Source organism: Stegostoma tigrinum, chromosome 3 (genome assembly GCF_030684315.1).
Source record: "Stegostoma tigrinum isolate sSteTig4 chromosome 3, sSteTig4.hap1, whole genome shotgun sequence".
Classification (NCBI taxonomy): Eukaryota; Metazoa; Chordata; class Chondrichthyes; order Orectolobiformes; family Stegostomatidae; genus Stegostoma; species Stegostoma tigrinum.
The window spans coordinates 39,378,507-39,391,631 of NC_081356.1; the positions used below are offsets into that span (position 1 = coordinate 39,378,507).

The following is a 13,125-nucleotide window of genomic DNA, read 5'->3' on the forward strand; positions in this document are numbered from 1 at the left end:
CGTCTTTTTAATGTCTTATTTGGAGTGAAGTTATTAGTGAGTGACCTAAAATTGGATGCCTTTGGTTAAATTTCTTTGTGGTATCTTGGCTGGGATGCTAATACTGCTCAGTATTCAGCCCTGCCTTAGCTCCCCAGGTAAGTGTCTTCACACTATTACTGCAGTTTGTTGCTATGGAGGTGGTGACCCAGGTTAACTTTCAGTAGACTCTATACCAAGGGTATGATTTTTGCCTCATTATTTCAGAAACCTCCAAATCCCAGTCTAACTTGATCTGTTTCCTAACCTCCATTCTTCATGTATAAATCTATATCATGAACAATCATTGGATGTCTCAGTATAGATTGCATCATAGCTGCGCTTAACACAGTCTTTTCTTGTTGCCTGCACACTCACTCCCATAAATTTCACACCCACCTTCACACAATTATACGTGTGCACATGCATGCCCATTCACATATATACACGTGTATGCACAGGCAGTCATGTATTGGATAGTAATCGAGTGTCCAAAACACAGGCATTTTTACTCCTGCCAGGCTCTGGAATGTTGCAGTGCAAGAGTTGAGATCAAGTCAGTACACGTCAGCATGAAAAGCAGAGTTTCCAAGATAATAAAGTGTGAAGCTGGATGAACACAGCAGGCCAAGCAGCATCTCAGAAGCACAAAAGCTGACCTTTCGGGCCTAGACCCTTCATCAGAGAGCTCTGATGAGGGCCCGAAAGGTCAGCTTTTGTGCTTCTGAGATGCTGCTTGGCCTGCTGTGTTCATCCAGCTTCACACTTTATTATCTTGGCTTCTCCAGCATCTGCAGTTCCCATTATCTCTGAAAAGCAGAGTTTGTCTGGTTTACATAGCTAAGTCAGTTACTGAATGATGCACAAACCATTTGTTTTCTTGCAGTTCATTTACAGAATAAATGTTGCTGGCTGGGCCACCTTTTAATTTGATTTTATTTATTATTGTCATCTGTACCAAGGATATAGTGAAAGTATTATTTTACATGTTACTCAGGCAAATCATACCTTTTGTAAGTATATCAGCTACAGAGAAGAGGTAACAGAAAGGTCAACATGAGGTCTGTTCAAAAGTCTGATAACAGTGGGGAAGAAGCTGTTTTCGAACCTGTTGGTATGTTTTCAAACTTTCGTATTTTCTGCTCAATATAACAGGATGGGAGGGGTCTTTGATTATGTTGGCTGCATTCCTGAAGCAGCAAGAAGTATAGATGGAGTCAGTGGAAGGAACGCTGGTTTCTGTGATGGACTGCGTTGCATTCACAACTTTTTCTGTAATTTCTTGCACAGAGCAGTCGCCAAAACAAGCTGTGATGCATCCAGATTGGATGTTTCCTATGGTGCATGTAGAAAAATTGATGAGAGTCTTTGTAGACATGGTAGTTTCCTTACCCTTCTGAGGAAATAGAGAGTCAACATAGATGAACCACGACAGATTGCTGTTGTTTACTCGTAAGAACTTGAAGCTGTTGACCATCTCCACCTTAGTATCATGTTCTCAGCTCTGCTTTCTGAAATTAATGACCAGTTCCTTCATTTTGCTGACATTGAGGGAGAGATTGTTGTCTTTGCACCGTGCCATTAAGCTCTCTATCCTGTTGCTGTATTCTGTCTCATCATTGTTAAAGATCTGACCCACTGCACTGTTATCAGCAAATTTATAAATGGAGTTAGAGCTGCATTTGGCCACACGGTCATGAGTGTTCAAACACTATAGTAAGGGGCTGAGTATACAGCCTTGATGGCCACCAGAGTTGAGGATTAACATGGAGGAGCTGTTGTTGCGGTCTGCAGGTCAGGAAATGTAAGGTCCAGTTGCAGAGGTGGGGAGCAGAGCTCTAAGTCTCAGATTTTGGAGAAGAGTTTGGCTTGAATTATGGTATTGAACATGGACCTGTCCATCAACACAGCAGTCATGTAGGAGCTCATCCATTACCTCAGACCAGCACTGTATAATTTCTGTGCCAGATCACCAAGCTTCACTTTCTGCTTGTAAACATTTGTTAGCGGGTCTTAGTTATGATTGGGAAAATGATCATGAGCTGCCTTTTTGAACCACTTTCATCCATTTGTTGTTGGCACGTTGGTAGCGAATGTCATTGGGGGGAATTCCAGGATTTGACCCAGTGTCACTGGAGAAATAGGGATCCATTTCCAAGTCAAGATGGTAATAGTTGTGAAGGGAACTTACAACTGATGGTGTTCCCACGTTTCTTTCATCTTGTCTTTCTAGACGGGAATGATCGTGAGTTTGGAAAGTGCTGCCTAAGGAGCTTCAGTGAATTTCTGCAGTATATCATGCAGATGGCACTCATTGCTGCTACTGTGCATCATTGGTAGAGGGAGTGGATGTTTGTAGATGTGGTCCCAGTCAACTAGACTGCTTTGTCCTGGATGGTGCCAACCTTCTTGAGTGTTGGAGCCACACTTTTCCAGGCAAATGAAGAATATGTTATCGCACTCTTGACTGGCGCTTTGTAGCTGGTGGGCAGACTTCTAGGGAGTCAGAATGTGAGTTACTTGCTGCAAGATTTCTAGCCTTTAACCCATTCTTGTACCCCCTGCATTTATATGCTCAGACCAGTTTGTGTGTAATCAGTGGCAAACCTCCAGGATGTTGCTCGTTGGGGTTTGCCACTGACGACAAATAAACTAGGGGAGGTGATGGCCTAGTGGTATTACCGCTCAATTGTTAAACCAGAGACCCAGGTAATGTTCTGGGGTCCTGGGTTCAAATCGTGACATGGCAGATGGAGGAATTTGAATTCGGTAAATGTCTGGAGTTAAGAGTCTAATGATGACCATGAATCCATTGTCAATTGTTGGGAAAAACCCACGTGGTTCACTAGTGTCCTTCAGCAAAGGAAATTGTCATCCTTATTTGGTCTGGGCAACTTGTGACTCCAGACCCACAGCAATGCTGATGAATGTTAATTGCCACCTGGTTAATTAGGGATGGCATTAAATGCTGATCCAGCAATGCCCTCATCCTGTGAATGAATAAAAAAGTATTCTGCAAAAGTATCTCTTTTGAGGTGGTCACTATCTGTCATTTATGTGGTGTGGATGTTACTTGTCATTTGTCTGCTCAAATCTGGAAATTGTCCAAGACTTGTTGCATTTGGATGTGGACTGCTTCAGTAACTAAGGTGTCACAAATGTTGCTGAACATAGCAATGAATACAAGATAATTGGTAGATGATACCTGTCCATATAAACACAATGTGTTCAAAAGATTTTAGTAGTACTGCTTTTTGTTTTATTCTCAAGTTATAAATTAATGTAACCAGAAGGATCTTAACCTTATTTCTGACTTTTTAAAAAATTCTTCGGCAATTATAAAGAGGAACAGAGAAAAGGGGGTGTAAAGGGTAAGAAAAGGTTACTTTATTGTGCTGTGCTACGAGGCTACATTTCATAAGATTAGAGCTACTGGGATCAGGGATTTTAGCTTGAGTTACAGACTCATTAACCGTCAGACAAATACAGTAGGAATAAACAACCTATTTTAGTGGTTTCAGGTTGTAATGAGCACAAAACCTTCAGGCCCAATTCCTAGGCTTCAGCTATTTGTAAACTGGCCAGAAATTTTCAATTTCCAGACTTTTTTCAAAAGCAAGAGTTTCCTTGTGAGAAACCTATGACCTACTTTGATCAGAGAACCCATCGGATCTTTGAGCAATCCAGGAATCATGAACCTAGATGAAGAGGTGCTGCCTGCCTTTCAACCAGAGGTCAGTGGCACCAGAACTTGGCCTCCCCCCAGCACTGCCATGAGCTGGGGCATCAACCCTCAGAACCCAAGATGAGAGGTCAGAGCTGAGAAAGTTAGTGGTTTGGGGAAGGTGTGTGTGGTTTGTGAATTTGGGGCTCATTGAGAGAGGAATGATCAGAAGTGAAGATGCCTGTCTGTCTGCTTCCCTCATTTTGGCTGGCTAGCTGCTGACTGGGCAAGGAGCAAAACAATGACATTCAGTGTTGATCTTTATAAGCATGCTGAGATCGGGTTCAGGATAGACTGGGCAAGGAGAGGCAAAGTCAAGAACCACCTTCAGCCTTGTACTCAAAGTAATGCTCTTTTCATACATTAATTCTAGTACTGCAATACATGGTAATCATAGATAATACTAGATTCTGAGTTGAAATCACATTAGATGAGGATTAATCTTCTTGTGCTCATGACGGTGTGTTTACTGAAGGTTTCCACTCATTTGTTACAGTCTGGTTCTTTCAGTGTGCAGTGTAACGTCACCTGTTCTTAGTTCCCCCAGCTGTACTATTTAAGCTTAGTGATATGCAGCTACACGATATTAGCACAAAATTGCTCCAAGATCTGAATGAGGTGCTTACAGTGACATTGTTTGGACAAGTGCAGGCACCAACGATGAAAACAAAGCCTGAGGCTGAATTTTTATCAAGCGTTTGGACATGTAAGTCTGTGTGCATGCTGCCAATTTCAGGTACTAAAATATGAAGCATCAGAAACTTTATACTCTGGTAAATTCGCTGGGTTGACCATGTCTTTGTCGTGGCAACTGTTGACTGAAGGTAGTCCCAACTAATGATGTGGTGAGGCAGTAATGATACCAGAAGCAAATCTCTTTCAATTGTGCAATCTCTGAAGGAATTACTTCAAAGGGCCATAAAACGTAAGTGAATTTTCGTGGGGTGGGTTGGAGTAGGGTGGGGGTGTGGGTGTGAGGGAAGAGAAGTACCATTGATAATTTAAAATACTTAACATTTCTTTCTCCTTCCTATTCTTTTACTTCGGGCACAGCCAGCCTGGTCTAGATTTTCAATGATTAAAGCATATTTTTGTATCAGTTAATCTCCATGTACCAATCAGGCATGGTACCCCAGTTCCGATTCCATGCTGACTCCGGCTGTGTTATTGTCATGTGGCACAGCATGAGCGGTGACAGACACTGGGCTAAGTGAAACATTTATCCCCCCATTGTTCACCCTTTTTCTCCATATAACTGTGTTCCTGCCCAGAATTCACAGCACAGAAATGGCCCATTTGGCCCAACTATTCTACACTAGTGTTCGTTCCACACAAGCCTTACCTACCACCCCCTACCCACAGCTCTACATCTTGACTCTATTTGCATAAATCTTGTCATCCTTTATCCCTTACATTCATCTGTTACCCATCTCGACTGTTTCATGATATATTGAGTATCATGTTCAGTTGGTTTTGTTCAGTTATGCGAGTCAGCTCACTTTTAACACTCACTAAGTTTGTTTGATTAAACCTGGATGTGGAGTTGGGTGAGGGTGGGTACAGGAAGCAATCTGTAGAAACAGCTGGAATCTAGAGATTAAGTATGGAATAGCTGTTGTAAAGCACTGAGTAAAACCTGTCATACAGATAGGAACTAGCATCAACCTTGCATATCTCTGAAAGAGCTAAAATATACAATAGTAAAGTGCAAAATATGAAACCAAAACTAAGGAGAAACAATCGCCTGTAAGTAACAGTTTTAAGAGGGGTAGAAATGCAAAATAATCTATTTGTTTGTTTACCAGGACCAGGTACACAGGAAACAGCTTTACTTTTTGTGGCATTTTAATATCACCGAAGAACAGAGGAACTGCAGAAAAGCTCATTATAGCTGCTAAGCTAGAACATAAAGTACCAAAATCATAATATGTGTCTTTATTGGCAGGAGCTACAGCCTTATTGTGATTTCCCTGAAATCATCAACGTTAGTATCAAGCAAGCAAGCAAGGATGGCTCCTCCGAGGGGAGAATAGTCACAATAAACAAACAGGACAGCAAGACCTTGGTAAGTGTGACATGATACAGAATTTTTTCAAGACGCATTTATTGCTGAGAAAAAGAGACATGCTGTTGAGAGTTTTCATTGTACACTCGTGATTCAAAAATTCATAAGGAGCAACAATTTATAAGGTGTGAGAAAAGGGTGCAAATCAATTTGACAAGTCAACTTCGGTTGATGCACTGCAATAGAGAATGTAATTGGAAACTATGTTCCCTTTTCTTTAAACTCAGTGCCAGCCTTGTACCTCCTTTTATATTTACTTTATCCAGAGAGTAGATCCCTGCCCATGAACATAGCCACTCCGAGCAAGCTTAAGTCAAGTGAGTGAAATTGGAAACCCAAACCATTAATTTTAAATGAGTTGTTACTGTAATTCTTAGCACACTTTGGACAGTAACTGGTGAACAATCCCATCACAAAATCACATCAAATATTGGTCATTACTTTGTGAGTTTTGCAAGATTTAGTTTGTTTGGTCAGTACTGTGCCTACATGTACACATTCAAGGAGGGAAGATTGCTAGTTGCAGTACATCCAGGATCAGGAACTGATTCAAGCTGGACATTTGGCTTGTGCTTTCTCTAGCACTGCTTATGGATTAGGGGGAGGTGATATGCTGAACCCATCCCTCCAGGGAGGGAGCCCTTAGCCTTCGCTTTGCCAGTCACAGCATTTCCGTTCTCCTCTATGATTGTTGTCTGCCTCTGTTGTGATCACTGGGGATAATCTCCAAGTGTCTCTAGCCATATGCCACTGAAGTTGATATTAGCCATGATTCTTGCTATTCTCTTCAATAAAATTTTTATTAATGACGTTCCAGCACTCAATTCACCAGGAGTTCCTTGTCTCCGGTTTTGCCATGTGTTTTTCAGCCCGTAATAGCCCAAATTTGCCCATTTAAAATTTTGTAAATTCATAGTTCCTGTAAATTGAAAATTACTGAAGCCTTTGGGGCGGCACGGTGGCTCAGTGGTTAGCACTGCAGCCTCACAGCACCAGGGACCCGGGTTCGATTCCAGCCTCGGGCGACTGTCTGTTTGGAGTTTGCACATTCTTCCCACGTCTGCTTGGGTTTCCTCCGGGTGCTCCATTTTCCTCCCACAGTCCAAAGATGTGCAGGCTAGGTGGATTGGCCATGCGAAATTGCCCGTAGTGTTCAGAGGTGTGTGGATAATAGGGGGATCGGTCTGTGTGGGATTCTTCAAGGGGTGGTGTGGACTTGTTGGGCCGAAGGGCCTGTTTACACACTGTAGGTAATCTAATCTAATCTAATCTAATCTGATCTTTACCTCAGTTGAGTTTGGGGAAGATTATAGAAAAAGTGGTTAGTTGTGAGCTTCGATAACGGCTGTTATTTTAACAGTAGCAACTAACCAGTTACTTTGCAACAAGTAGACATGCAAGAATGCCAGTAAGCCATTCAACCCATCAAACCTGCCCCTCCATTGTGGGTCATGGCTAATCATCTCCTTTATAGTACCTTCCCACATTAATCCCATTAAGGTATATAGAGATAGTCAGCAGAAACCTATTGGCATCCACCTTGAATATGCTCAATAAACCTCTGGATGAAAAAAATCTTCCTAATCTCAATCTTAAGTGTCATTCTGCTAGTCTGAGATTTTGTCCCCTGGTTCTTGGATCACCAGCCAGAGACTGTACCACCACCCCAGACAATAATCTAGTGAACCACTGAGGAATTTATGTACCCTTCATTTAAGTAGGGAGACCCAAACTGCACACAGTATGCTAGGTGAGGTCTCCTCTTCAGCAAGACATACTCCTGCGCACAAATGCCTTTGAAATGACTTTCTACAGAATGGTGCCATCTTAATTACTTCACTTCCATGCAAGCTTTTAATGCCACATGGAGAAGCACACAGATCCCTTTGGACACCTGCACTTCCACTGTCTCACCATTTCTGTCTTTCCACCAAAACAGGTATCTTCACTTTTATTCACATTGTGTTCTAGACCATTTGACCTGTCCAAGCCCTTTTCAATGCTCTTTGCACGTCCTCACAACATGTGTTCACACCCAGTTTAGCATCTTTATGAAAATATTCCAATTGGCCTTCACATTGAAAACATACATTTTGATTCTGAACAATTGTAGATCTAGACTTGATCCTTGTGGGACTTCTCTAGTCACAGTCTGCCATCCTGAGAATGATCTGTTTATTCCTTCTCTCTGCTTTCTTGGTAAGGTCCTGGGGAGTGTTGCTGAACAAAGACACCTTGGAGTGCAGGTTCATAGTTCTCTAAAAGCGGAGTCACAGGTAGATAGGATAGTGAAGAAAGTGTTTGGTACATTTGCCTTTATTGGTCAGTAAATTGAGTATAGGAATTGGGAGATCATGTTGTTGCTGTACTGGATATTGGTTAGGCCACTTCTAGAATACTGCATTCACTTCTGGTCTCCCTGCTATGGGAAGGATGTTGTGAAACTTGAAAGGGTTCAGAAAAGATTTACAAGGATGTTGCTAGGGTTGATGGGTTTGAGCTATAGGGAGATGCTGAATAGGCTGGGGCTGTTTTCCTTGATGCATTGAAGGCTGAAGGTGTAGAGGTTTATAAAATCATGAGGGGCCTGGATAAGCTGAAGAGCCAAGGTCTTTTCCCTGGGATGGGGGAGTGCAAACCCAGAGGGCATAGGTTTAAGGTGAGAGGGGAAAGTTTTAAAAAGGATCTGAAAGGCAACTTTTTTTCATGCAGAGGATAATGTGTGTATGGAATGAACTGCCAGAGGAAGTGATGGAGGCTGGTACAGTTACAGCATTTAAAAGGCATCTGGATGGGTGCGTGAATAGGAAGGGTTTAAGACGGATATGGGCTAAATGCTGGAATATGGGACTAGATTAATTTAGGATATCTGGTCAGCTTGGATGAGTGGACTAAAGAGTTTGCTTTATGTTGTACAGCTCCGTGACTCTGATTCTATAACCGATTCTGAGTCCTTACTCGGATATTCCCTCTATTCCTGTGTGCTCTAGTTTTATTTATGGACTTGTGCGGAACCTTACTAAAAGTCTTCTGAAAAATGCCAATATACCATATCCACTAGATCTCCTTTGTCTGTGCTACAAGTAACATCCTCAAAGTCTTCCCAGTAGTTTGTCAAACATAATTCCCCTTCATAAACCTATGCTGACTCTAACTGTCATTCTTTTGTAACTATTCAGTTGTCACATCTTGTATAATAGATTTAAGCATTTTCCCTACTACTGGTGTCAAGCTAACAAGAGAATGAGTCTTTAAATTTAAACTTTTTTTGAGCACTGGAGCTGAATTCCTCTGGATTCTCAGTGGTTACAAAATATTTAGCTCGTTTTGTAGGTCCTGTTGTTGAAGACTCATGCTTAATACTGCATGTCATGGTGAATTCTTCATGATCATAAAGCATTACTTTGAATGTTTTGTCCTGATTTAAATGATTCCTTTGAACCAATGGTGAGAGCTAACTGGTGTGTAAGAACAGGAAGCCTGTGGTTTATAAACTATGCATTATCTTGTCCTTTTACAAAGTGTTTTTGCTTTATTCAACTTGCTCTAAAGCTAAGGAAATGAGCTGTTTCTGTTCCACTGCCTCATCACAAAAGAAGATTTAGAAGTATCATTACTCTTAGTATGTTGCAAGGTTTATGCTTGACCTCAGTGAAACAAGCAGCGCAAACGACATCTGACATTCTTACTTTGGCAACTTGTGCCTCACTTGTTACCTACCATTTTAACTGAGTGCAAGATACTTTACGTTCTGTGGTTGCTGAGTTTCTCGTGCTGCCTCTGATGTTCATAACATTGGGCTTTGTGTGATTGATGCTACTTCCATCGTCATGAAGCTTATGTAGCCCAGATTATAACCATGTCAAAGATGTCAACTTTCTTCAACTGAAAGTAAATTAGAACTCCACCTTCAAGTTGATGCTTGAATCAAATGAGTTTACTGGAAAATCTTTGATTTGTAAACTTTTAAACTTTACAGAATTATGTTGCAGTTATTTGTCTATTTATAGTACTGTCAGGTAATATAGTTAGGTTCTATTGGCTCCCTTAATACTCATTGAAATAATTGAAAATAATTTTCAGCTTCGCCTGGGTGAATAGGCACAAAGTGGAGATTAGCGGTCTGAAAATTATAAACAAATTAAATAGAAGCAGAAGGCACCTAGTTGATCCTCCAAGCCAGCTCTGCTATACCATAAGATCATGCCTGATCTGATGATCTACCCCGTACGTACACTTTTGATTCCTTTAATCAACCAAGTCTGTTTAACTTAGCCTTAAAGTTATTCAATGACCCTGCCTTCGCTTCTGTCCGGAGAGGATAATTCCACAGACCAATAACATTCTGTGAAGAAACTGATTCTCCTCCTCATCTCTGTCAAAACCAGGAAACCCTTTGGTTTTAAACTGTGTCCATGTGCACATGTCATTTGGATGTGCAGGTAGGAATGCCTTCTTTTCTGTCAAGAGGTCTGTGTTAGTTAGAAGTTGTGCAAAGTGTAAATAAAATCAGGGAACTTTTAAAATGCCTTGGACCATTTCATCTGGGCAAATACAACCGAAGCTTAATGCAATTTAAGGGTTGAACTGTTTTTTGTTGCAGAGTCTGTGAAATATATTCAGTTCTTGACTTTTTATTAATGTTCTTCCTGTGAAATTTTATGCATTTAATCAACATGCATAGTTCATGTAGAGGAAAAAATATCAGGCCTGCTGCTGGAATTTGTTCACGTCTGTGCTGCCCCCATGCTGATGATGCCTACATGCCCATGTTTTCTGTGTGAAGTTGGATCAAGCCAATGGGAGTATTAGAACCTAAACAAATCTTGCCCTCCATCAGAAACTAGGAGATGATGGTGAAGAATAGGGTCCTCCTTCCCAGCTCCTGGACGAGTTGGAGGAACTCAATTTGCTAACCCTCTACAGATGAGGGCTCAAAATTGAGAGCCTCCGTCCCTGTGTAACTCAGTACGCTCTTGCTGTGGAAGCTCAAAACCTGTCATGGACGTATGGGGGTTTGTCGTAAGGAACTTGTTAGTGACTTCCTGTGTGTTCCATTCCTTGATCCACAGGTAATTCAGGTCTGCATGAAAAAGAATAGAGTTAATGTTTCGAGTGAAAAGAGTCATATTGGACTTCAAACTTTCTCTAGCACTCTTTTTTTTAAAATTTTACTCCCGTGTCAGCAACATTTTGCTTCAGGATGACCCACAACCTGTCTGCTGGTAGACATTGCTGCACATGGGTTACCGAGGTGGAAGGCAGGCAGTAGCTAGGTTCAACAGTCTATTAATGAGAAGCTGAGTGAGGCTTAGCATGGATGGTTTCAACCGTCTCATCGAATTTTATCAGGCATCATACAAGCCAGGACCCCCGACCGCAAAACACCTCCACTAAAGCCACAGCCCAAATCCTTAGGCGCTTGTCGAGAGGCACAAGCGTTGCTGCATGTTTTGTATTACCTGGTGTTGTGCTAATTTTTAATTTCATAATGTATTTAACAATTGCTAGTTGCTGAGGATTCCTTTACTACCTTAGTACACTTTCAACTTAATATTGTGTTTTTGAATATGGTATTAATTACTAAGGTTGTAGACACACTCGCTGACTTACCCTGCTAGGTGACATCATCAGTGCGCCTCTGGTGAAGCTTGGTGTTCTGTTCTGCTTGTTATTTATATGCCTCAATTTGTTGGGGTGTTTGGTACCACTTCCAGTTCTTTTTCTCAGTGTTTTGTACGCAGGGTCTAATTCAATGTGGTTTGTTAATGGAGTTCCGGTTAGAATGCCAGGCCTCCAGGAAGTTCCTGGAATGTCTCTGTTTGGTTGTGTGATTATGATGTGTTGTCCCAGTTGAATTTGTGTCCCTTGTTGTCATTGTGTAGTGAGACAGTGAGAATTGGTCATGTCGCTTGGTGGCTATTTGGTGTTTGTATATCCATATTGTTGGTTTGCTTCCAGTTTGGCCTATGTAGTGTTTCTCACAGTCTTTGCATGGTATTTTGTGAATTACACCAGTCTTACTGGTATTGGGTATGGGATCCTTTACATTTGTCAGTGGCTGCCATTGGGTGGTGGTTGATTTGTGGGCTACTCTGATAGCTAGGGGTCTGAGTAGCCTTGTGGTCATCTCTGAAATGTCCTTGATGTACAGTAGGGTGATTAGTGAGTTTGAGATAGCAAGAACCACAGATACTGGAGTCAGAGATAACACAATATGGAGCTGGAGAAACATAGCAGGCTGGGCAGCATCAGAAAAGCAGGAAATTTGACAGAAAATCTGTGGTAACTGCAGATTGTGCTTTTCGGGTATCCATTCCTTTTGAAGACTGTATAGGTGTTTCTGTTCTGCTTTGCGTGGTTCTGGGTTGCTGCAGTGTGTAGTGGCATGTTTAAATAGTGTCCTGATGCAGTTCAGTTTGTTGGTGTTGGGGTGGTTGCTAGTGTAGTTGAATATCTGGTCCGTATGTGTTCTCTCTCTACATGCAAGTCTGGCGTTCCCTGTTTTTGGGTTCTGCCATTATGCCCAAGAAAGTGAGTCGGTGGTTGTTCTCTTCTTCCTTTGTGAATTTTATTCTGGTGTGGATGTTGTTTGTGTCAGTGGATTTCTTCTAGTTTTGTGCATTTGATTGTCACGAAGGTGTCATCTACGTATCAGACCAGTTTGCGTTGTATAGTGGGGAATGCTGTCCATTCTAATCTTTGCATTACTGCTTCTGCAATCAGTGTTGATATTGGGAATCCCATTGGTATTACGTTGATTTGTTTGTAAGTGCCATTGTTGAAGGTGAATTGGGTTGTGAGGCACAGATCTAGTAGTTTGGCGTCTTTTATTGATGTTGGTGACCTGGGGTGTCTGCCTACTTGATTTGTTCAGTAATGTGGCAATTGTCTCTTTGGCTATGTCAATGTTTATAGAGGTAAATAGTGCTATTACATCAAAGAATATCATGATCTCATTCTCTTCTATTCTGGTCTCCTTGATGATAATGAGAAATTCTTAGGAGGAGCGGATGGAGTGAGTAGTGTTGTCAACTGAGTATTTCAATTTCTGTCGAAGTTCGTTTGCAACTCGATATGTTGGTGTACCTGGCAGTGAGACAGTAGGTCTGGAGGGGAGCCCCCCCCCCCCCCCCCCCCGGTTTGTATACCTTTGGGAGTTCATAGAAGTGGGGTGTATTAGATTCCTCTGGCTTCATCTTTTGGTGGTCTGTCTTGCTGATGTCTCCTGAGTTGAGTAATTTCTTCAGGCTCGTTATAAACCCGGTTCTCCTAACTGTAATGTTGGGTCTTTTGCCATCTGTTGGTAGCTGCTGGT

General features: G+C 41.7%; 1 protein-coding gene across 6 annotated transcripts in view; it reads left to right on the top strand.

The window, feature by feature from the left end:
* The window catches only part of LOC125450808 (tyrosine-protein kinase JAK2-like), a 242,818-nt gene that overhangs the window by 171,260 nt on the left and 58,433 nt on the right, over nucleotides 1–13,125 (top strand). For all 6 annotated transcript variants that reach the window (XM_048527020.2, XM_059644500.1, XM_059644501.1 and 3 more), the window contains one exon: nucleotides 5,688–5,807. In XM_048527020.2, coding sequence (XP_048382977.1) covers nucleotides 5,688–5,807 — 120 coding nt within the window. The remainder of the gene's footprint in view (nucleotides 1–5,687; nucleotides 5,808–13,125) is intronic.